Source organism: Anguilla anguilla, chromosome 8 (assembly GCF_013347855.1).
Source record: "Anguilla anguilla isolate fAngAng1 chromosome 8, fAngAng1.pri, whole genome shotgun sequence".
Classification (NCBI taxonomy): domain Eukaryota; kingdom Metazoa; phylum Chordata; class Actinopteri; order Anguilliformes; family Anguillidae; genus Anguilla; species Anguilla anguilla.
The window spans coordinates 53,008,701-53,034,238 of NC_049208.1; the positions used below are offsets into that span (position 1 = coordinate 53,008,701).

At 45.5% G+C, this 25,538-nt stretch overlaps 3 protein-coding genes and 1 long non-coding RNA gene across 12 annotated transcripts in view; all 4 read left to right on the forward strand.

The window, feature by feature from the left end:
- LOC118232950 (ras/Rap GTPase-activating protein SynGAP-like) overlaps window positions 1-11,042 on the forward strand; it is a 122,558-nt gene extending 111,516 nt beyond the window's left edge. For 4 of the 9 annotated variants that reach the window (XM_035428215.1, XM_035428213.1, XM_035428212.1 and 1 more), the window contains one exon: window positions 3,701-5,207. In XM_035428215.1, the coding sequence (XP_035284106.1) occupies window positions 3,701-3,970 (270 nt within the window). In that variant the 3' untranslated portion in view covers window positions 3,971-5,207. Of the gene's footprint in view, window positions 1-2,034; window positions 2,133-3,700; window positions 5,208-9,528 lie in introns of those variants that run through there. The other 5 variants (XM_035428214.1, XM_035428217.1, XR_004766428.1 and 2 more) reach the window with 4 other exon arrangements.
- On the forward strand, window positions 5,288-8,509 carry LOC118232983. Its single transcript, XR_004766431.1, has 2 exons — window positions 5,288-5,828; window positions 5,887-8,509. It is a non-coding gene; the product is annotated as an uncharacterized LOC118232983 (long non-coding RNA).
- Window positions 11,043-14,344: 3,302 nt separating the features above from the next.
- Window positions 14,345-18,023, forward strand: LOC118233102 (V-type proton ATPase subunit G 2-like). The gene is made up of 4 exons (XM_035428458.1): window positions 14,345-14,408; window positions 14,577-14,741; window positions 16,583-16,683; window positions 16,953-18,023. The coding sequence occupies exons 1-4, from the start codon at window positions 14,360-14,362 to the stop codon at window positions 17,124-17,126; spliced, it is 489 nt and encodes a 162-aa protein (XP_035284349.1). The 5' UTR covers window positions 14,345-14,359; the 3' UTR covers window positions 17,127-18,023.
- Window positions 18,024-19,250: 1,227 nt separating this feature from the next.
- Window positions 19,251-24,015, forward strand: LOC118234243 (relaxin-3 receptor 1-like). The gene is made up of 2 exons (XM_035430652.1): window positions 19,251-21,378; window positions 22,465-24,015. Exon 2 carries the CDS (start codon window positions 22,831-22,833, stop codon window positions 24,013-24,015), a length of 1,185 nt encoding a protein of 394 aa, XP_035286543.1. The 5' UTR covers window positions 19,251-21,378; window positions 22,465-22,830.
- Window positions 24,016-25,538: the final 1,523 nt, after the last annotated feature.

The window sequence follows — 25,538 nt, forward strand, 5'->3', positions numbered from 1 at the left end:
AGACATGAGACAGGAGGAGTTGGGTGAGAGTCCGTCTTGTCTGTCTGTCTATAAATCTAACTGGCACTGCATGACCACACACTGCAATTTAATCTGCACTCATAGCTCTGTGTGTGTGCTTCAGTGTTTAAACATCTACTCCCTGGCTTTGTGTTTTATTCAGTGCACATTTTGATAAAGTGCACAGTTGTACTAGTCGTACTAGAGTTAGAGCAAAATCTACACTGTGTGAGTTCACTTAAACCTGATTACGGTTGCTGTGTTGGATAATCTCAGAGTGTGTTGGTTGGATAATCTTAGAATGCGTAGTTGGATAATCTCAGAGTGTCTTGTTTGGATAATCTTGTGTAGATTATGCAATCTTGGAGTGCGTATGTTGTATAATCTCAGCGGATGTTAATTGGATAATCTTACAGTGTTTAGGTTGAATAATCTCAGAGTGTGTAGGTTGGATAATCCCCCCAGTGTGCGTAGATTGGATTATCTCAGAGTGAGTAGCTTTATTATCTCAGCGTGCATCGTTTCATTTTCTTGAATTTCCTTTTGAGGAAGAGTATAGGATTACAGTAGCTAAACCCATCACTATGACAAATTCCGCCATTTTACCTGTCCATCAGCACAGACACCAGCACACCCCCCATCAGTGATTGATGGCTTTTGGGAGTGGGGTGTTCAGTTGAGAGGAAGAGGAAGAGGATGGGGACGCTGTCTGAAGTTCTTTTTGTAATGTTCCTGTGCCCTGTTGTATAACTTATTTGTAGTCTGTCAGGCTGTAAGCCATTCTGTCATTTCAAAAATCTGGTTCTGACTGGGAAGAGAAGGGATCCGAGTGGGCGAGCCAGTCCAGCTCCTGTCCACCATTTTTTTTAAAAGCCCAAAGGGATTATGGGTACTGTAGTCACATATACCGACGTGTCAAGAAGGGTCCCATTGCATTGACTGTTCTCACCCATAGACCCACATTAAGCCCCTTCATTCTCCTCAACCCTGGTTTATAACCCGCCAACTGCTCTATTTGCTGATATGTGACTGTATTTTTTTTTTATGGATCTATTTATTTAATTTTATTGTTTTTTGAGCATGGGGAAGGCATATTTCTGGAAGTGTTCTTTTCCTCTGCCCCCCGTCTTTTAAGTTTCCACAGAGCTGAGCTCAGGCTGTGTGTTACAGGACGGGTGCACACCTGTTTTTACCGCTTTCAGTGTTCTTAAAGAGGCATCGAATGATCCAGCAAGCATGCAGAAAATGGGGCCTAATGATCCAGGCATTGTCCTTGCATTCCACCACGACCAGCTCAGTTTCCCTTTTGAGTGATCCCCCCCCGCCCCCCCTAAAAAAAAGTTTGTTGCAACTCCCTGAGACAGACTTGAATGTTTTCAAATGGACAGAGTACCACATAATCGGAAACAGAGGGGTTTTTCCCCACCCCGCTGTTGATGTGCAGCGAGAGTTCTGGCACAAAATGGCTGCCATACATTGGGCTTATGCGGGAGCTACACGTTGATACCTGTCAACCCATATGGCTTGCCCTTGTGAAATGTTGTTTTTTTTCTGTACTTTGGAAATGCACTGTATATCATGCAACAGAATATGGGGGGGGGGGGGAATAGAGTAGCTACAAATATCAAGAATAAATCAGGGCCAAAAGCATTGTCTGTTTACTCTCATTATCTATACAGTTATTCTAGCTGTGGCTAGTCAGCGTGCTACTTAAAGTTAGCATGCCGGCTAACGTCTGTCCAATTTGTTTTGGTGTGTATTTATATGGGCTTAAAAGCTTTGAAACAGCGGAAGCAGTCTTAAGGGGTTGACAGGTATGCACATTGGTGACAGTCGAGGTGGGTCGCCTCCTTTCAAAATCCTGAAAAGACGTGATGCAAACGCAGTTCGCCACTAGTGTCAGGAAGCAGAAGGGGGGAGGAGTCAGTGCTCGTGGACATTCGATGCAGAAAGGTGTTTGAAGGTGCTGTTACCTGTAGGTTCTCCTTGGGCTGAATGAACCTAACTGCTCTTTCTCCCACTGCTCCTATACAGACGTCACTGAACTGGACGGGACATGACCACATGCACAATTAGTTAATAGCTGACAACAGACTGGTATTGGCAATGACGTTACCCTCCGCCACACATAGGTAAGAATAGACTTCAAAAAAAAAAAAAAAAAAAGTCCAAATCAAAGCTTTGGCCCAATCCGCCAATCTCAAATTTACTAGCTGACCTCACCCCCACAACCCAGCCCACTCCCACCCCTCACACACCCACCATTCCGAAACTCCCCCCCCGACCACCCTCCCCCCACCCCCACCCCTTTATTTAAAAAAAAGCAGGAATCACCTTTAGCCGTGATTGTGGAATTTCTGATTGGCGGCCAGGACGTTGTTTTGATTTGCTTTGCTTTGGTTTGGTTTGGTTTGGTTTGGTTTGGTTTGATTCTGGATTCCGTCATTTTTGGCACGCTTGACGCCTGTTATATGCATCTTTAATCAGTTCGACGGCCTTCGTGCTCGTCTGGCGTCCCATGTAGCTAAGGCGACCCTTCTTTTCTTCCCCTCCTTTTTTAAAATTGTTTTTTTTTTTTTTCCGAACTGAACTTGCCTGTCCGTGCATGTGCGGGACCTGTGTGAACGGCCCCCAGCTACCTTTAGTGCCTGTTAATGTACCTGCATGCTACTGTGTGGCCACTCTGAAGGTCCATCTCACCAAAAAAAAAAGGGCCTGTGGGACCCCCTCTTCCCCAGTTCCCCCCCCCCCCCCCCCCCCCCCCCCCCCAGCCGAGACAGAGAACACGGGACACATTCTACAGGTGCATTGTGTCATTTCCATTATTCTGAGCCAGTGCTGTTGCTGTGCTCACAGATGACAGTGTAAAAGAGAGCTGCTGTTACTGTGATGACTGCTTTTTGTTTGACGCCCTGGGACTCACCTCCACCCCCACCCCCCTCCCCACCGCCAGAAAGCCCCCTACCCACTCAGTCCTCAAGAGTAGGGGGTCCCCAACCTTGGTCCTGGGGAGCCACGGGCGCAGCTGGTTTTTCGTTTCCGTCTCAAAAGTTCGTCGGCGGTTCGGACCCCATGAACCGGACGAGGCGTTTCGACCGATCACTCGAGAGCAGAAACAGAAACGAAAAAAACCGGCAGACCCCGCGGCTCTCCAGAACCAAGCCCCGAGAGATTTCTGACTGCTGTCCCTGAACTGGCTGACTTATCGCTGGCTTTCTGATGACCCCCCCCCCCTCCCCTCCACCCCCGCCCCCAATGACTTGTTGGACCCTCCAGGACTGCCTCTGACACACCTCAGTCTGTTTCAGCCACAGGGAACAGTGTGTCCCAACCCTCAGTTTTACACCTTTCCTGTTCCCTCCTCTACCTCCACCTCTTCCTCTGTCCCCCTTCCTCTCCCTCTCTTTTTCCTTTACTCTTTGTCTCTCTTGATCCATCTTTCTCTGTTTTGTAACCCATTTTTTATCTTCACCTTTCTTTCTTTCCATTGCTCCTCCAATCTCCAATCCTTTACTTCTTTCTCCTTTTCCTCCATTTATTTTTCGTTCTCTCCTTTCTCCTCCTCCTTCTATTTGTTGCTCCATATTCCTCTGACTCCTTCCCTCCCTCTGCCTGACCCTTCCATCTTTCCTCCCTCCCTCCCTCTCCCCCTCCCTCCGTCCCTCTGTCCCTCCCTCTCTCCCTCTCTCTGTCTCGCTAGGAAGAACAGTATTCCTCCCTGGGTCCAGCAGACCCCAGTGTGATGTGTGGAGGAGTCGGAGAGGGAGGAGGGGAGGGCGTGGCGGCCGGATCGGGCGTCTCCTCCACCAGCTCCCCCTGGAACGGGGCTCTCCCTCCCCTCCCCCCTCCCCGCCTGCATCTCAATCAGAACGGAGAGCTCCGCGGCAACCAAGGGCCCTCCATGGCGACTGGAACCTCGGCAACGGCAGCATCAGGACCGGCTGTGGCAGGAGGGGCAGTGGCTCAATAGCGCCACCTGATGGGGGAGACGAATCACGCAGAAAACAAAAAAAACAACTTCAAGATTTCCTGCCGAACCTTCCGCCCCGCCATCCAGAAAATCGCATCTTTTTCCCGTGGAGACAGAAAAACAATCACGTTCTTTACTGCCAAAGACAGAGAGAGGGGAGACTTGAGAGGGGGAAGCACACTCCACACACACATTATACGCACATATCTCAAAAGGGCTTTTAAAAAAAACACCTGTTCCCAACACTTGTTTTTTTCTTTTCTTTCGAATGGTCAGATGGGCTCTGCTCAGTGTCTAAGTTGAGGGACGGGAAGGTGGACCCTTCATTGTGACTTAATTAGGTAGATTTCCTGGCGTACTCCCATCAGTCACCAGTGATGATTTAGGGACAATACAGTACCATCCCGCCAACTACACAAAAAGGGTAGACAGCACGCTTTTGCGAGTTTTACTTGCCTCCAACTAGGCTTATGTCTCAAACGGGACTGGGCAGTTAAGTCATTCCACGGTCATTCCAAACAGTCGGAAAAGTGCATACATTTCCCATAATTCCCTGGGCACAGGAGGGACTGCCCATTTCCTGTCCCGCTCAGGGAAGCTCTGGAATTCCATTGGCCGGTGACGTGGTCACATGGTTTGGCTCTCTCAGTGCCTTTGAGTATCTTAAAGAACAAGCTGGGACAGTGGGTGCATTTCTTAACTATTTACAGCAGGGGACGCTGCCCTGTTCAGTGTCCCCCCCATGACACACTGATCCGCCACTACCTAGTGCTTTCATGGCCCCTATATAGTAATATCAAATGCATGTTCAAAAGTGCAATATATGTTGAAATGCTATGAAAGGAAATATATCTTTAACGTATGTCAAAAAAGTACTGCATATATTAGAAAACATGTATTATGACCACTTCTGCATCTGTTGCAGAATTTGTGATGAAATTGCTAGCATCCTAAAATGTAATTTTGCAAACTGCACATATATAAACATATAGCCATAAAGTATATATTTTGTAATATATGCAATATATATATTGGCATGCATTTAAAAAATATCTATCCCATGTTCTTACCTTATATTTTACTCTATAATTGACATTACATATAATTTTCAAGGGCAAATAGCTGAGTTTTTAAGGGTTCTGTGTGATGTTCTTACAGTAATGAATATAGACTGGACTGGACTCTACCAGTCTGGATTCTACTGGACTGGACTGGACTCTACTGGACTGGACTGGACTGGACTCTACCAGTCTGGACTCTACTGGACTGGACTGAACTCTACCAGACTGGACTGGACTGGACTGGACTGGACTGGACTCTACCAGACCGGACTCTACTGGACTGGCAGGGCTCTACAGTGCTCACATTTTAGGAGCATTTGCTCCTGAAAACTGATGTGTGCTAACTGGAAAAGCAATTTAGGAGCACATCTACTAACGGGGATGGCATTAGTGTCATCCTAAATTTTTCAACTTAGGAGCAAGTGTGCTCCCTGGAACAAATGTTAGTGTGGAGCCCTGACTGGACTCTACTGGGCCGGACTTGAGCAAAGCTTTCTCTTCTCAGTGTCAGAACCAAGGCTGGTCTAACCTGTGAACACCATGTTTTTCCCCCAAAAAATGTAGATCTGTTTCATGTGTCCTCACTATCTATGTAGGTACATTCATCTGTGTGCACGTGTGTGCGGGTGTGTGTGTGTGTGTGTGTGTGAGAGAGAGAGAGAGGGATTTTGAATGGCTGATTTAACCAAACCTCAGTGAAGTTTCAGGGCTTGGGGGAAGTCTTGGCGTGCGGCTGGCCACAATGAGCGGTTTCGTGACCAGGGAGGCACAGAGAAGACAGGCTGAGAATGAGAAAGGTTTGAGAGAGTGAGAAAGGTTTGAGAGAATGCGGAAAGGTTTGAGAGAATGAGAAAGGTTTGAGAGAATGCGGAAAGGTTTGAGAGAATGAGAAAGGTTTGAGAGAATGAGAAAGGTTTGAGAGAATGAGAAAGGTTTTTAATGGCAGGGGAACTCGGGATCCACATGGACTCGGCTCCGGGAGTCGAGCGACGCTGTCTCGCAGCTCGCGGGTGGAAAGATCTGCACTGGATGGCAAAAGCCAGGATGTGTGAAGTTTGGGTCACAACCCTCATGATGGAACCCCCCCCCCCCCAGTGCTGTTATCAGCAGCAGGTGAAGCCTGGATGGAAGGTGTCAGGTCCAGACGAGGTAGTCGCGCGCATGCCAGGCTTTTTGAGCGGATGTTGCAACATCACTCCGCTGCTTTGTGCTGAATGCAGCGTCGGCCATTCCTTAGGGTTCCCTCACCTATAGGACAGGTAAAAAGACAAAGAGGTACTAAGATGGTGGATGCGCCATTCTCTATACTGGCAGCCATGCGTTGTTGACCCAGATGAACTCCCTTTAACCCTTTTTTTTGTGTGTGTGTAGAATTACAACGTGATTAGAATGCTCTTTACCAAACTTTCTAATGCTGATGTCACAATCACTACTGGTAATTGAAAGCGTTCTAGAACAAGCACTTGGAATTTTGAAGAAAAAAAAAAAACCTACTCTTCAAAGAGGCGTAGAACTGCTTAGCCAGAGCCAGAATAACAATATTGACAAGTTCTTCTGGGGATTGTGGAGTTGTTGAGGGTTCTTTTGTTATTCTGATCAGCGGCCTTATTTGAGATTTTCTTAAACAAAAAAATTCTACAATTAATTTTAACATTTTTTAAAAGCAATTAAAAGTTAATGTGATGCGATTGTAGGGAAGGATGACTCTCCTCAAGTATAGTGGATTGCTAAATCACCAGTTGAGGCTACCGAATTTTAATAACCGAAGACAGTGTAAAATCATTCTGATATTTTTTTTTAAAGAAGGAGAATTTGCGTACCCTTGCATAATTAATTGAAGACTTCAAAATTCGGTGATGAAGATCCAGAGTGACGGAAGGCTCAGACACGAGTGGCTGCCTTTCACTGTCGGAGCAGTAGGGGGCAGAAACAGGCGTGGCTTGGGTTGGGTTCAGGAGGTCAATGCCATGACCAGTGCAGTACCCCCAGCTAACACAAAGTGTCCTCACAGTGTTGCTGCCATGTCACGGCAATGTCACAACACCCCGATGACCTTGTGAGGACCTTGTTTGTGCTAGCTGGTCGATCGGGACGCTGCACAGGATGTGCAGGGTGTGACTGTGTCCTACGAAGCCCGGTGTGGGCCTGGAACACAGCCTGTGGGCCTGGAACACGTTTGAAACGCTTCGGCGGTAAAATAAAAATGGCTCCCTCCCAGACTAGATCCCTGAGTATTTTCTGGGAGGCTCCTTGTCAGCCGTTTAAAAATGTAAAAAAAAAAAAACATACCGTCATACAGAATAAGAACTTTTGTTTCCTCGTATTTCGTGATAGCGAATGATTTGTTTTAATGTGTCCGTAATCTGCGGGGGGGGTTTTTTTTTTGCCCGTGCCTGAAGAGTTGAGATATTTCAGACAGGTTGTTGGACACGGGAGCGCAGAGCAGAGGTGCCTCACCACGTTGGGTTCAGAAAGGCTGTGTGGTGAGAGCGCTAGGGTGCGGTTCTACTGCTCACGTTCTCCGTGGTTTGTGTTTTTCGCTGTTCCTCGATTCTCCCTCCGTGTTCCAGTGTACGCGTGTTTGTGTCCTGTCTTGTGTGTAAGTGCGTAGATTTAACAGATTTAATGACAATAATGCAACGATAAGCCCCATAAGTTTTTGTTTTTACATTTAAAAAAAAACAAAAAACATCTGAGAGTTGAATTTATATTTGAAAAGGATAAAAACTGGACAGATTATTTTTTTAACAAAGATGGCAAAGATGACTAGAGAGATTTATAAAGATTTTAGATGTTTAATAGAATATATTTCACTTTATTGCACTGTTGACGCAAAACTCAAACCTGAGGCTTATCCTGAGCAGTTAGCTTTCATAGCTGATTCGAGCCCGATTACTGTATATGGATATTTGTAGATATTTATGGATCATGGAGCAATTAAGAAATGCCTTATTCATAATTGTTGGACAATCAGTTTTAAATAAGCCAGCGATGCTAGTGTTAGGCAGAAGTGTTATTCTGAGGTAGCTATATATCTCTAACCTCATTTATTCTCATATGACCTACCTAACTCACAAGCCTGTATCCATCTAGGTAATAGTAATCAGTTAGCTATGGTTGCTAACGAGACATTAGCCGCCACGTTTTCTAGAAGAATGTCCCGCCCCATTAACCACTCGCCACAGTTCTAACTGGCTAGCTAGTCAAGCAGCTGTCTGGAGAAGCACAAAGCATATTCATATCAGATATTCATTACAGTATTTATTTTTTTATCATTCAGTAAAAATATCTTGCTTGATTGTAGGCCATCTTGTCTTTTGATAATTTGATGCCATATAAAGCGTATTTAATAGTGATTTTTAAATCATGTAATGCATGTACACATGCCAGTCTTACTAGTTATGCCGGAAGAAAGAAGGGACTGATTTTACTGAAATACCTTTCTGTACTTCTTTTAGGATAAAACTCATATTACATGGAAAAAAAAAAAGAATTCAGACCTAATAGCTGATAACATAAAACAAAGACTGTTGAGAGCACTTTAACACTCTAATGACCTGGACAGTGACTTACTGTGAAGCAAACACCATTTTCTTTTACATCACAGAATAATTTTAAGTTGACTCAGTTCTTCATTGTGTTGTGTTGAGTTAGTTCTTCATTGTGTTGCGTTGACTTAGTTCTTCATTGTGTTGTGTTGAGTTAGTTCTTCATTGTGTTGTGTTGAGTTAGTTCTTCATTGTGTTGTGTTGACTTAGTTCTTCGTTGTGTTGTGTTGAGTCAGTTCTTCATTGTGTTGTGTTGACTTAGTTCTTCATTGTGTTGTGTTGAGTTAGTTCTTCTCGTCTCCGAACTTGTGATCCGATCAGGATGTTTTTTTGCTTTTTGAGTTCATGACTGACTAAACGGACAGTAATGCCGCCCACCTGATGCTAGACATACATAAGTGAACTGGTTCCAGCGCAGGGAACGCGGATTACCCTGCAAGATTTGTTGTTCACCACCAGACTCCCGTGTTTTTACAGTGGCGTAGGCCAGCTCAGCGAAGAAGACCTTGTTTAGGAGGCTATCCAAAAATGGCTATACATTAATGCTACCTTAGCACAGAAAATGCTTTAACTTTGCAAAGTACTTTGGCTCTGAGTGAAAAGGTTACATTACAGGGTACAAGAGTTTCCACAAACAATAAATATGAACTCTGTGTGATTTTGTCATCCGCAATGAACAGGAGCATGGGTCCACAGTTTCAACGATTGTAACTTACTCATTGTTATTAATATACCTCAGATGCAGAATTGAGAGACTCAGGTAAACAAGTAGTTGCCTCAGAGCTAAATACAAACTGACTACAACATTAGGCCACACTGACTTATACACACACTGGGTGACTACCATTGGACAGTCAGTCTGTCTATCACAGGATCAGTAGCCATGATTGGGCACCATTTCAACAAACACCTCCCCCCCTCTTTCTGTCTCCCTTTTTTCTCCCCTCAGCCAATCACACAGCATCGTGGGGGCCACTCTGGAACCTGATTGGCTGATGCAGTGCAGGCAGACTCCCAACTGGCTTGGCCTCCATGCAGGAGTCCTCTACCGCAATCCGATTGGCTGACGGAAGGGGAAGGTGGGGCAAGGCACGAGCGCAGCTCCCATCCCCACCGAACACTGGATGCTCCGGCTTCAGTGATCAACCCCCCCCACCCACCCACCCACCCACGGCAGGAAGCCACGTCATTGGAGGATTCAAATTGAAGGGGCAGTCCCTCCCTGACTCTCTCTCTCTGATTGGCAAGACCATTTTTTGTGTGTGTGCGTGTTTTGACTCTCGTGGTTGGATATTCAATTGGATATTTAAGACTATTGGCCATTCTCTGCACACGTCAGGGGAGTGGCTCACTGAGCGTGTGAAGAACAGCTTCTCAGATTGGCTACAGAGTGCAGTGGTCCATTAAGCATGTGAAGAACAGCTTCTGTGATTGGCTACATGGTGCGATAGCCAATAAGGCATGAGACAAAAGCTCCCCCAGTGGGCAGCGTTGTTCAGCTGTTGTTCTCTTTTGGACGGAGGCAATAGAACGACTGTAAACGAAGGAGAGAGAAAGAGCTACAGGGGGTAAGAGGGATGGATTTTAAAAGAAAAAAAATATTTTCATTTTCTTTATCTCCTTCCCAAATCCATTTTGTCTAACCAAGAGGTGACTGAGGTCACATCTTCCTTATTTTCTCCCTTCTTTTCTCACAAGTTTCCATCTCTCTTTCTACCCCTCCAGCCCTTTTCTGCTTTCCTCACGCTTATCTTCCCTTCATATCTCTATCTATTTATTTCTTTATCTCTTATTTCATTCCCCCTCTTTTTACTCTCTAACTCTCTTGTCTTTCTTTGAGTGAGGGGGAAACAGACTTGCAAAGACACTATCCATTTAAAACAGTCTGGCTTCCCTGAATCCTGTGGGAGCCAGGGAAGAAAGATGGACACATTTATTATTTGTTGTTTCTGATTCCCTTGTTGTATCTCTTACTGTAAGGACGCTGAATTAACTTTAGGATGCTTTTTGGATAAAATATTTATTCTTCTTGATGATGATGATAATAGTAATAATAATAATAATGACAACAATAACAAGGAACTGAAAAAAGTGAGTTCAAAGATATATCTACGTATGGAAGTTTTTTTTTGTTTGTTTGTTTCCTTGAAAGAAGCAAGCCGAAGGACTTCTCTTGTGACAATCGCTAAGGACATTTGGGATGTTCTCGTGTTTGTTTTTGATTTTTTTTTTTTTGGTGGAATCTTACCAAGATTAATAAAAAAGGGATTGGTTTTTTTATTTTTTTTAATCCGCTCACCACCCACCCTCCAACGATTTGGACGTTGCAGCATCACACACTCCTCTTTCCCTCTCCCTTTCCTCCCTCTGTTTAATCCCTCCATCTGTCCACTCCAATGGAGAAACGGAACTCTTTTTTTTTTTTTTTTTAAGAGGTGGTGCAGTGGAGTTGGCGGTGGTGGGGGCGGGGTTGGGAGGGCCCCACTGGGCGCTTTGGTTCGCCTGTGACCGGAGAAGGACGCTACGTGGACGGATGGGCTCTCCTTTATTTATTTATTTTTTATACTTTGCTTCTTTTACTCAGATGTAGTTTTTTTTTCCTGTTGCTTTTATTGTGCCCCCTAGTGGATGGAAGGGGCGTGGCCATAGGGCAGTTCTTTGCTGAAGTGGTGTGGAGGGGGCGCGGGAGGGGGGGGGGGGCAGCGTAGACCCTGGACTTTCAGCAGCTGTTGGGCTTGCTCAGCCACCTCTTCCTCCTGTACTTTCTTCCTCTTCCTCCTGCTGTGGAGCTCGCGAGCAGGAAGAGAGAGAGAGATTGTCGTTTGAGTTTTTTGTGTTTTTAACGAGCGAGCGAATGCGTGTGCTTGGCGTGCGTGTGTCTTCAGTGTATATACGGGACGTGTGTGTGTGTGTGTGTACATATTAATGGCGTGTGCAGTCTAAGTGTGTATATACAGTGTGTGTGGTCTCCTCTTCATTTCTCACTTTGTGTGTGTGTGTGCGCACATGTGTGTGTGTGCAGTCTTTTGTGTATATACAGGATGTGTGTGTACATATTGATGATGGGTGATGTCTTATGTATGTACATACAGTGTGTGTGTGTTTTTCTCTACTCCTCCTCTTGCTGCGTGTGTGTGTATGTGTGTATGAGTGTGTGTGTGTGTGTGTATGAGTGTGTGTGTGAGTGTTTCTTAATAAACAGGGTGAACTGTGAGACTCCAACACTGCAGGGACACAGAGACACTCGGCGATGGGGACACAGACCCTCATGGAGCCGTCCTGGAGACTCACAGAGACAGAGGCCACACAAGCAGACTGACTGCCTCTTACCCACACACACACACACACATAACACACACACACTGGGTCTGAACCCTACGCACACACATACTCTCTCTCGCACAGACACATACACACTCTCTCTCTCACACACACACACACATACACACTCTCTCTCTCACGCACGCACACACACACATACACACACACACACACACATAGTCACGCACGCGCGCACACACAAAAACACGGTCACCTGCACACATACATACACACACACACTGTATACAAACATACACACACACACAAGCATGTATACATCCGAGCATACACCCATACATACACACACAAACACTCACATGCACGCACACACACCTATGCACATGGTGCACATAAACAAACTGTACAGACACACAAACACACATACATCCATGCATACACCCATACATACACACTCATGCACTCACACACACACACACCTATGCACATGGTGCACACACACTTCATTTTTTCTATTGTTTCTCTTTCACTCGTTCGCTGAGGGGAGTGAATTTTAGAGGGTTATGCTCTTGTATATAGGTTTTAAAGTCATTGTCATTGCAGTCATCCAATTCCTGTTATTATTAATTCTTCCTTTTAGGTACAGCTACACACAGCACATACACATGCACACACACAAACAAACATTACAATTTGATGGGCTTCACTTTGTCCATGATTTTCCGAGTTGAAGCAAGCTGTGATTTAAACGATTTCGTTTATTTTGTTCAGATAACGTTTCGCTCCCCGAAACTTTGCCCTTTCCCCGCTTCTCTGGCACCGCATGGGTTACCTGGGTAATTATCAGCCCCCCCCCCCCCCCCACAATCTCCCCCCTTTGAGTGTATTCCAGCAGCACATACATGGGAGGATTATATATACACCCCCCCCCCCCCCCCCCCCCCCCCCCCGCCGCCACTTTACACACCTCTGATCTCATTCCCAGGGGTAGACATTTGGAAGGTATAGAAGGGATCTAGTCATTAACAGCAGGAGCTGATTGTATGTGAAAGTTTTGTGGCGGGGGTTCGGGGGTGGAGGGGGCTTGAACAAAAACCTCTGTTTGACTTCATATTGTCGTCATTTATCTACCATAGACGTCAACTTGACTCCAGATCCATAAAGCAGGCCTCGACCCACACATCCACATGCTCGGAGAACACATATTGGACATGATTTAGTTATTAGTATATTTATTCATTTATTAATTTACGCAAATGAAACATAAATAACTTTTGGATCAATCGAGTAATGCTAAGCTTTACCTGCAAGCTTTCCATCCCCTCCCCCCAAACCACCTTTGTGATTTCTTTGTATGCAGAAAATCCAAAAAACCCACCCCTCTATAAATCACACTATTTTAATCTGTTACTCACCCCCCTTTGACAAGCCATAAATGACCCTCACCTCTATCTCTCAGAACTACCCCCACCCCCCCGTGTCAATTTTTAAGAAGACGGGCACCCAGGGGACAAGTGTAAATATAATATCTATTGACAGAGTGATTATTGAAGTGTGAATCGCCTCTCTACTCAAGATTTGTTATGAATGTCGATATTCTAACGATAATCATTATTACCATTATAATTATGAAAGTGAATATAATCATATTTATTATTGTTACTTTGATTTTATTGAGCAATTACTTTGATGCAGTCAATGGAATTATCTCCTTTTTCTTTCTTTTTTTGTGAAATAAACGAGGGAGTTTATATTTTTGGGGTGGGAGAATCCTGGAGATTTAAACAAATAAATGAATAAATAAATTAATTAATTGCTAACTTAACATGTTATTTGAATGTTTCTTTTTTCTTCGTTGAGGTTTAGCAGTGCCCGTTAAGATGCGGTGGGAATGATATGCCTCTGTAACCCTGAACACTGGGCTTTTATTCTGACTTTAATGGACCTGTCTATGACACACCTGACACTGTGCCCGTACTCTACAAGCAGTATACCCTCAGTATCCCTCCAGCGCTTAAAGTCATGCCGTAAGTTTACGTACTGATTGCCACTGTCAGTTTAGACCTGGAGAAATATAGTCTGTAAAGGAGCTGCGCTCTATGACAACGACCTCCGCTGTGCTGCACAGGACAAGCGTAGACTCGGGAAGGAGAGAGCTTCCACCAAAAAGGCCCTGACTACACGCACAACTACCACTCACCCCTGCCCACACTACGCCAAAATATGTGGTTCCAGGATCGGCCTCTTCGCCCACCTGAAGCCCCACAATGACCCTGAAGGAGGACAGTCATACTCGACCCCGAGTGATCGCCGATGATGATGATGATGATGTCACCTCAGCTTGTTGATCTAACCGTGATGTATGCTTTTTTTTTGTCACTCTGGACCAGAGTGACAGCAAATTTCCCGAATGTGAATCCATACATGAATCAGATAATTAATGAAGTTCAAGCAGCAAACACGGGCCAAACGAGACAGGACGACAGCATCCGCTGAAGCTTATGCACGGCGAGTGTTCCGGCGCAAAACGGCTGCTGTGCATCACCTCAGGTGAGTGGTAACGGTGAGTTAACCCCCTTTACTGAGAAGGACGTTGCGATTATGAGATTTAAAAAGCTTTAGATTCCATCCATTATTAATGTGAGCGTACGGCGTCGAGTGCGTCAGGCTGCGCGCTCGCCGTGTCGTCATTCCTGGTTCGTGTGCGCGTGAGTCTAGAAAGCGCCAGGAGTTGTGCGCAGAAACTGCGACGCGAGGAGAGACGAATCAAAACATCTGAGAGGAAAGAAGATCAGCCGAAAATGGCGAGCCAGTCCCAGGGTATTCAGCAACTCCTGCAAGCGGAGAAACGTGCCGCCGAGAAAGTGTCGGATGCGAGAAAGAGTAAGTGCGATTAAGGGGTTTTCACCATTAGATTATTAGCGTGAGAATTAAATGGTAATTGTGTCATGCCAAAACGCATACTCATTGATTTGGCCATTTCAGTAAATTGATAAATAAAACATACATGCGCTCGGATTTTAATTTAATGAGCCTCCTCGACCATATTTGTGTCGACATTCAGATGGCCGAAGATACATATTCTAACTAATGCAATTGACAAAAACACGTTGTTTTCAACGTGGGAAACTCATTAAACGATTTTATCAAATGGAAATCAGTTACTGGTACATATAGCCTACTCGAGGAAATTGTGGATAGGACTACCGTCAGATGTCACCGTGTAGTCTGCAAGTAGCTCGGCAGTGCGCTACGTCAGTATTGCCGAGTATAAATAGCGCTTACATTGCTATCATGAGTCTGCTTCACAGACATGTATAAGAACGTACACAGTTCAGTAGTCTGCGACTGCGTACCTACACACGTTCGCATGGTCTCGTGACCCTTTTTCGCCAACGTCATATTTAGGCTACAGTGCTGTCACGTATGTCACATAACGGTCGGGCTATTCCAAATACAGATAAGGAACAGCTGTGGACAACATACCTGGGTCATTTGAATTGGGTTTTTAAAGTGAGAGGACCACGAAAGTAATTGCCTGATTTTCCTTTGCCAATTAAGTAGTAGTTCAATTGCTTCTTCTGACCAACGGTACACATAGTACTGCACAGTGTAACATTAATAAATCTGCTCTTATGGAGCATATTTTACTCAAAGTACATTTTCCCCTTAGTAACATAATGCTGGTTAATAATACTGGCTGTAACAAATCAGATTTCACAAACTTCCATTTCCATACTGATTTTTAGAAGGTTAAGGGTGGGTAAATAGCTATATTTGAGTATATAACATAGAATGTCTACCTGTGTAGCTTACTGTAAGCATTATGTGCTGCGTGTTTCTATTAAATGTTTAAAATTGCTTTTGTTGTATGGCGCGGCACGACAATCATATTTCATCATAAGGGATAGTAGAGGTTTACTAACTGTTCATTATTATGCGGCATTATAAAACGACATGATTAACTACCGATACACCTGCCAAGGGCGTAAGTTTAGTTTCAATATTGGGGGGCTTGAATTGCATAGACCCCGAATACTACAACTCCCTAAGGGGGTCCTTCATGCCCCCCCCCCAGAAGAATGCTTTTTTTAAAAGGACGGCTGTGAAATGATCATTTCTGGTGAAATGATTACAGATTACTGGTCAGTAAATAGTGTTTTGGGCGGTCAAGCATCTGAATGCAACAGCTGACAAGCAATCTTAATCCCGGGGTATTCCCACTGTTTCTCCCAGCATTTGGCTATAGGCTGTTGTTAAATTGTGCAGGCTTATACAAATAACATGGCAGGCCACGTTATGATTGACAGTTGCCATCCCAAACTGCTGAAAAATCTCGGGAAGCACTAAAAACGATGGAAATCACGGATATGGCAAAAAAAAGGCAAAAGTCACAGAATCCGTGGCACCTGCGACTTCCGTGACAAACACCCAGGTGATATTCAGTATATCCCAATCACAAAACGTGAAATCCTCATCTTTATTATGTGTTCATCATGCTGTATTTTTGGAGTGATTATGTGGCCTGTTTTTAAATATTGGGGGGGGGGGTGTAAAAACCCCTCTATTCCCTCGTAAATTATGCCCTTGATACAGGTGGAAAATTAACAAATAATAGTGGCCATAGGAAAAGCGTTTTGAGTAGTCCAGTCGCCTTGAGGCACTGGTGCATGCGATTCATCTGAGAGCAATCCCAGCATGCAAAGTGGTGTCTTCGCCTCCAGGGAAGACTCGGCGCTTGCGGCAGGCCAAGGAGGAGGCCCAGGGGGAGATCGAGCAGTACAGGAGCGAGAGAGAGAGAGAGTTCGCCCAGAAACAGCACACGGTATGAGCAGTGAGTGGTGGGCGGGGTCTGTGTGAGCAGTGGGTGGGATCTGTGTGAGCGATGGGCGAGGTCTGTGTGAGCAGTGGGCGGGGTCTGTGTGAGCGATGGGCGGGGTCTGTGTGAGCAGTGGGCGGGTCTGTGGGAATATCTATACCTCCTCTTTCCCCCTCTCTCTCTCTTTCTCCCCCCTCCCTCTCTCCTCACCCCTTCCCCCCTCTCTCTCTCTCTCTCTCTCTCTCCTCACCCCTCCCTCTCTCTCTCTCCTTCAGGTGTTGGGGTCTCAGGGCGATCTCTCCTCTGATGTGGAGCAGCAGACGCAGCAGAAGATCCAGTCCATGACCAAGAGCTACCGCTCCAACCGGGAGAGAGTACTGCGCCACCTGCTGGCTGTCACATGCCAGATCAACCCCCAGATCCACAGCAACTACCACTGCAGGGCTTAGGCCCAAAGAGAGCCTGAGAGCGCTGCTACGGGAGGAGAAAGAGAGGAGAGGAAAAGAGAGGAGAGAGGGAGAGGGGGAGAAGAAGAGAGGGAAGAGACAGAGAGGGGAGAGAGGGAGAGAGGGAGAAGAGAAGAGGAGAGGAGGAGAGAGAGGGGGAGAGGGAGAGAGAAGAGGAGAAGGAAAGAGACAGAGGAGAGAGAGGGAGAGGAATGCAAAGGTAAGCTGAATATTTACCCTCCAGCTTAATGACGCTCCTGGTTGGGGAAGCTGAGGGTCAGAGTCGCTGTGTGACAGGGATGCTTCACAGGGAAACACCTGGGCCAGACCCAGGGCTTAAGGTGCAATGCCTGGCAAAGATGTTCAGAGAGTAAGTAAGCCCAAACCAAGCATGCCGCTCAATACGCTTGCATCAGTTACCCTTGCGCTGACCTGCACTCGCCAAGCGACACGGTTATCTGTGTCATCGGTGACTCAAAAGTGTCACACGGAGCTCCTCGGCCAATCAGATTGGCTGAAGAACTCCACACGACTGCCACATTTGAGCCAAACTGGCCAGTATCACCCACACTGGAAACTGGGAGTGTTGCCATAGTAACGTGCTGTTGAATTGATCGAAACTGTGCTGTGAGCTTTTTATTATTATTTTTATTTTATTTTTTATTTTTTGCTGCACAGTTAATTCTGCACGTGAACAATATCTGTTTACAGTATATGCATTTAATCTAAGGTAGTCCAGACAACATACACTAGGTCACTGCAAGATATGTGTTGATATTGGCTGGTTCCTCCGTTTTGTGATAGTATAATTCCACAAATAATTATATTTTCTATGTAAAGCTTTGATTGTATAAATTATTTAGCTTATGTGCTTGTGAAAATAAATATGTATGCATCTAACTTCCTGCCTAATGTCTTGTCGTCTTGCAGTATAATCTTATATATTTTTTAAAAAGTTAGGTTTTTTGTTTTAAAAAATTTAAACTGTTAGTGTAGCTGGTTATGCGGTGGGATGGAAGGCCTCAAAGCAGAACCAGCTCTTGCAGATGTCTCCATCACCACCAGTCCCTTTTTTATAAATGACTCGGAAGCTGCTTCTCGGTCTCGATGTCTTGTGTATGTAGGGTCAAAGACAGCCACCAGAGGGCAATCTAGTACCATAATATTACGCCAGGGTGGGTTAGTTCTGCTGCTGACATACTTTTTATCTATCCATCCATTATCTTTCTGAGTGTCTCTGACATGTAGGCTGGGGAGGAGACTCATTTGATTGTAAACACTGGCAACAAAAAATCCTGCATAGTATGCCTTTAATATCATGGTATAATTATGTGTGCTGTATCCTCTTTGTTTGTATTCTAAAAAAATATAACACTTGCATTTAGATAATTTTCCTGAAGTAGAGGAAGACAAAATGGACTCTCACGCAAGTCGTTAATAAGAAAGCTAATGAGTCCAGTGCTTCTGGTCGGCAGGGAAGCTCTTTGATTCAGCCATCGTAGCTCTATGGCAGAGGTGGGCAATGAGGGCCGTATCTGTTTCTGGTCTCCATGCCAACTTCTGCCCTTAATTATTTAATTACCCCTAATATTTACGCCATCTGACATGTCACCTACATTTCTTGATAAGTGAACGAATGAGAGCCAAAGACTGTTCTTGTGTCCCTAAATGAAATGTATTACTGTGATCTAATCTACAAGTGAACCGGTGTTGGTGTATGCAGCCAATTAGCTCATTTAGTCAGAGTAATTGGTGGAAACAAAAAACCTGCAAACACACACTGGCCCCTCCAGGACTGGGGTTAAACCTGCATACACACTGGCCCCCCAGGACCGGAGTTAAAACTGCAAACACACCGGCCCCCCAGGACCGGAGTTAAACCAGCAAACACACCGGCCCCCCAGGACCGGAGTTAAACCTGCAGACACTGCGGCCCCCCAGGACCGGAGTTAAACCAGCAAACACACCGGCCCCCCAGGACTGGAGTTAAACCTGCAGACAACTGCGGCCCTCCAGAACTGGAGTTAAACCTGCAGACACACCGGCCCCCCAGGACCGGAATTGCCCCCCCCCCCCCCCCCCCCCCCCCCCCCCCCCCTTTCAGCTTGGTGGAGTTCACCAAATGGACGGACGTGCGATATTCAGCCAGCAGGGGGGGTGGGCTCGCCACCACTGGTCAGGAGTGATCATTAAGAAAAAGATATAGATACGCCAACGTGTGGCTGCACTGCACGGTCGGAGGACGGCTGACCAATATGCCATCCAGTCGATTCTGTGTACAAGAGAGGAGAAAACTCGGGTCACGCATGCACCACGGAATGTCCGCGCTGATTTTTGTACATCGCTAGCTCAAGACCCTGTTCAGTCTCGGTAACGTTCGGCCTGGGACACGAAGCGCAGTTTAGTAATCACCCGGGGAGTACCTCACATACTATCTTTCGCACCCGCTTAAAAACACTGTTGCCTTCTGGAAGCCAGAACAAGAAAACTCAGTCAGACGGAGATTCTGTAAGATTAAAGTTACCGGATACTAGGCAGGCGGCCACCGCAGAGATCACCAATAGACGGACGTCCATCTCTAAGAAACTGCCTAGCTGCCACGCGATTCGTTTTCCTCAGAAGTTCGCGAAACGTTTCGAACGTACGAAAACACCTTGTCTTTTGGACTGTGATGAAGTGACAACCAGGACCTGTATACCTTAGATTTTTATTGTTCCATGTGTTGTTGGGGAGGTGCGTGGTGGGGTGTGGCAGGTATTTATCTGTGCAATAGATTAAGTGTTTAAGGGAGTCGAACTGGTTTAAGACCAATCAGTTGTTGGGAGAGAACATTCCAAATTCTTCCAGGACTTAAAGCCACACATCCCCCGACGAGATCAGCTGGTATCGTATGCGTGTATTATTGCCTTAAAAGTATCTAATAAATGCAGCTGATCCACAAATAAATGTGTCATAACCGCTTCCACGAATAAATGTAGCCAATCCGCAAATAAATGTCGCTGGTTCACCTGTCGCTTATTGCGTTTATTGTTGAGACAATCTAAGTAGACTATGCAAAGCCCTTTTTAATAGCTAACATTTAATAGCTTTGCTTAAATATCCATAATTACATTTTGGATATTTACTAATGCATTCTGAGAAGTCATGATTACAATGTGACCAGTCATAATGCTAATTCAAGATCTGCCACTGTAAACGGGCTAGTTCAAACAATAATACTAGATACCTTCAAATATATTTTGACTAGTCAACATACTTTTAAAGATATCTATAATGGCATCAGACATCGTCATTCAACTCATGACACACAGATGTATGGCAAGCCATTTAAGCGTATAGTCAACTGGCTTTTGATGTCAAGAATTCAATTTTAATTCGTTATAATTCGAATTTTTGATATCAAAAATGAAAGGTCCCACTGAACTGAATGGGGGGAAACACAACTAGGCTAGTTAAACTTCAATTTCTATTTCTGATATCAAGAATTCCTATTTTAACTAGTTCAAATGTAATTCTTTATATTAAAAACAAAAAACTATTTTACTTATAGGCTAGTTAAAATTACATTTCTGGTATCAAAAATTCAAATTATAACTGCTTAAAATTCTTGACATCAAGAGCACACACAAAGGCCCAGGCTAGATTCGAACCCAGGACCTTCTTGCTACCCCCTGCACCCTACTACTGCATTTGACCAATCAAAATGATTATTGATTAATGATTATCTCCACTTTAGTTTTGACCAGTCATAATTCCAGTTTAAGATATCTATAATTGTATTTTGACTAGTATCTTACTTTCAGATATCAAAAAAGATCATTTAGATATCTTAAATTAAAGATATCTTTGATTGAAATTATTACAACTAGACTAAATGGAGATATCTGGAATTCAGATTTTTACTAGTCATAAAAGAATTATAGATATCAGTAATGTGAATCCGATCAGGCTATTAAATGTTGCAAGGGCTTGACAATATAGTTTAAACACGCATAGGCTATTATTTCGAGAAAGTGGCACGATGTTATCACACAGGTGCTCAAGGGAAAACGATGGACACTACGTCGAGGTTCAGGGCCTAAGGGGAGGGGCAGAAACGAACCAATATAAAACCTCGGCTTGGCGCGCCTAATTCACTTCATTCCGCAGTCGCTTCATGGCTGATTAGTTACGCCATGGTGCACGAACGTGTGGGTGAGGACCCCCAAGCAAACTCAAGCTTAGCGGCGATCCGCGCTCGACTTCTTCTAGACAAGTGAGTATCGCTCCTGTCCCGTCAATTTTAGCGTCGTAAATGCATTTTTGGAAGTGCGTTGGGCAAGTGGCGTCACAGAATTGTGTTTTGTCGTGGAAATCCGCAACTTTGAAGTGCAGTCACTGATGCGCGGTGGAGATCCTGGTACCAATAATTTTGTAACGGGTTCATTTATCAACGGTTAACAACGATCAAGGTGGCAGATCTCTTTTTTTGTTTTAAATTTCCATAATAAAGTATACCGAGTGTATACGTCACTGTTTATTTGGTCTTCAATGTATTTATACAATGCACGTGAACGTATTTGTCCAGGTAAGACCAAATTGCACCTGCGGTTTTATGTGTTTATAAGAATCTGTAACCATGGTGACGTTTTTTTTTTTTTTGCAATACTGCTGCAAAGTCTAAGTTTAAGTCCGACCTTTGAAAAGCGGGTCCTCATTTGTGACATCCTGAAAGATGTACTGTCATCTTTCCAGTGTGATCCAACCATGTCTGTAATGTAGTCGTTTGCAATAGCCAAATTAACAGTGAAATAATTTACTGCCGGCTATTTATATACATTCTTTTATATAGGCATATTAATTATAGGTCTGATGAATTAACAGCGTGTTGTAAATTATTGTATTACGTTATTCGCTTTATATATAGCCATTTCTTGTAAATGTTGTAAAATGTAAATCTTTTTACTTGTACATATACAATTAATTGTTAATATGAATGCATTGATTTGGGGGGGGGGGGGGGGGGGGGGCTGAAACAAACTTATCAATTCTTGAAAAAAAAAAGTACAACTGGAAAGCTAAAACAGAAAAGATATTTTTGAAAATGGCTCCCACACAAGAAAATATAAGATTGCGCGACAGTAGGCTTACTGCACGTGCGCTCGCCGCAGTAAGCATGGATGGCTAATTTTTAAATTTGAAATCTAACCGTGTTGCTTGGGATAGGCTACATTTCTCTCTGTGAATTATAATTTGTTGAGAATAATTTAATTTATAACTTGCAGGATTCCGCCATTGCTTATAAGATTCAAAAATAATATTTTTGGCTGAAATTTAGGGATTAATATTTTTTCTGTTTTAGGTATGGAAGTCCGTGATTTTGGAGAACCTGCAACATACAAAGTGAACGGTTAATCAGCCAATCAGAGAAGATCATTTGATTCCCAGCCCTACCGTTAATATTTCGTGTGCCATTGAAAACCTTATAAAGAAAAAGGAAAATCCGTCTAGCAAGCCGAGCACTAACTTCATGGAAACGCCTTCAGGTTAGATTTGCATTTACTAAAACAAAAAATAAAAAAAAATAAAATAAAATAAAGGAGAACCTCAAACAAAAAAAAATATAGTCTTTTTTTTTTTTTTTTTTGCCTGTGCATTGAAGACACAAACTCTCAGGTCTTCACTGCCTCGCACAGCCTGCTGGGTAAAAGGTACTCTAGTATTGAAGATGAGTGCGTTTGACCTCCTGAGATTACTGCCCTTGAACATGACCCTGCGCCTGTGCCTCGACTGGCCAGTTTGCAACCGTACGGCGGCGTCGCTCGGCAACCTCTCGGACGCCCTGGACTTGTACGTCCCCGGCGACGGGTCGCCGTGGTTGCGCGCCGCGGTCGCTACGGTGTACTTCGCGGTCTCGGCGGTGGGGCTGGCGGGCAACGCCGCGGTGCTGTGCCTCCTCCGCGCCAGAGGGGGCGCCGCCGCCAAGGGCGCCGTCAACTTCTTCGTGCTGAACCTGGCGGCGACGGACCTGCTGTTCTCGGCGGCCATGGCGCTGTGGGCGGCGGAGGCGGCGCTGGACTACCACTGGCCCTTCGGCGGCCGCGCCTGCAAGGCGGCCTCCTTCCTCACCTCGCTCAACCTCTTCGGCAGCGTCTTCTTCCTGGCCGCCATGAGCGTGACGCGTTACTGCAGCGTGGCCTCCGCCCTGGCGCCGGGCGGGGGGGCGGGGGCGGGCCTGCGGGGTGAGTGCATGGCCCGCCTGGCCGCCGCGCTAATCTGGGCGGGGTCCGTGCTGGCCGCCGCCCCCAGGGCGGCCTTCGCGGAGGTGGTGGAAGTGGGCGGCGACCGGGTGTGCCTCCTCCACTTCCCCAACGGCACCTTCTGGCTGGGCCTGCACCACCTCCTGCGGGTGGTGGTGGGCTTCCTCCTCCCCTACGCTGTCATCCTCCTGTCCTACCTGCTGCTGCTCCGCTTCCTGTGTAACCACGGCGACCCCGGGCGTCGCCGCCGGGCCCGGGTCTCCCGCTCGGTCGCCGTGGTGATCCTGGCCTTCTGCGTCTGCTGGCTGCCCAACAACATCCTGACCTTCTGGGGCCTGCTCATACACCTGGACGCGGTGAAGTGGAGCTCCGCCTTCTACCTGGCGCACACCTACGTCTTCCCGCTCACCTCCTGCCTGGCCCAGGTCAACGGCTGCCTCAATCCCGTCCTGTACTGCCTGATGCACCAGGAGCACCGGCGGGCCCTGAGGGGCCTGCTCTGCGGGGCCAAACTCTCTGCCGGGCGACGGGTCGCCCTGCAGCTCCACAGCCTGGGGGGCCGGAGCGGGGCCAAGCCCTTCCCCGGCCCCCCGCCCTCCACCAGCCTCACCGGGGACCCCAGCCCCAAGAGCTCGGGCCTGCTCAACGGCTAGAGCTGGGAGGGGGATTCACAAACTCAGACATACACATACCAAGCTCACATACACACACACACATACACACACACACACCAAACTCACACATACACACACACACACCAAACTCACATATACACACACACATACCAAGCTCACATACACACACACACATACACACACACACACCAAGCTCACATACACACACACACATACACACACACATACCAAGCTCACATACACACACACACACCAAACTCATATACACACATACACATACCAAGCTCACATACACACACACACATACACACACACACACCAAGCTCACATACACACACACACATACACACACACATACCAAGCTCACATACACACACACACATACACACACACACACCAAGCTCACATACACACACACATACCAAACTCACATATACACACATACACATACCAAACACACACACACACATACCAAGCTCACATACACACACACACATACACACACACACACCAAACTCACATATACACACACACATACCAAACTCTCATATACACACATACACATACCAAACACACACACACACATACCAAACTCTCATATACACACACACACATACACACACACACATACCAAACTCACATATACACACACACATACACACACACACACACACACATACCAAACTCACATATACACACACACACACACATACCAAACTCTCATATACACACACACATACACACACACACACCAAACTCACATATACACACACACATACCAAACTCTCATATACACACATACACATACCAAACTCAGACATACACATACCAAGCTCACATACACACACACACATACACACACACACACCAAACTCACATATACACACACACATACCAAACTCTCATATACACACATACACATACCAAACACACACACACACATACCAAGCTCACATACACACACACACATACACACACACACACCAAACTCACATATACACACACACATACCTGTGGGGCGACATAGCTCAGGAGGTAAGACCGATTGTCTGGCAGTCGGAGGGTTGCCGGTTCAAACCCCGCCCTGGGCGTCTCGAAGTGTCGAAGTGTCCTTGAGCAAGACACCTAACCCCTAACTGCTCTGGCGAATGAGAGGCATCAATTGTAAAGCGCTTTGGATAAAAGCGCTATATAAATGCAGTCCATTTACCATTTACCATTTACATACCAAACTCTCATATACACACATACACATACCAAACACACACACACACATACCAAACTCTCATATACACACACACACACACACACACATACCAAGCTCACATATACACACACACACACAACTCACATACACACACACACATACCAAACTCACATATACCCACACACACACACATGCATACATACACATGCACACACGTTCACACACATACACAACACATACACACATGTACACGCACATACACACACATGCACACACACGTACACACACACACACACTGTATCCATTTCCTAGCCTATATTTCTTCTATAGACAT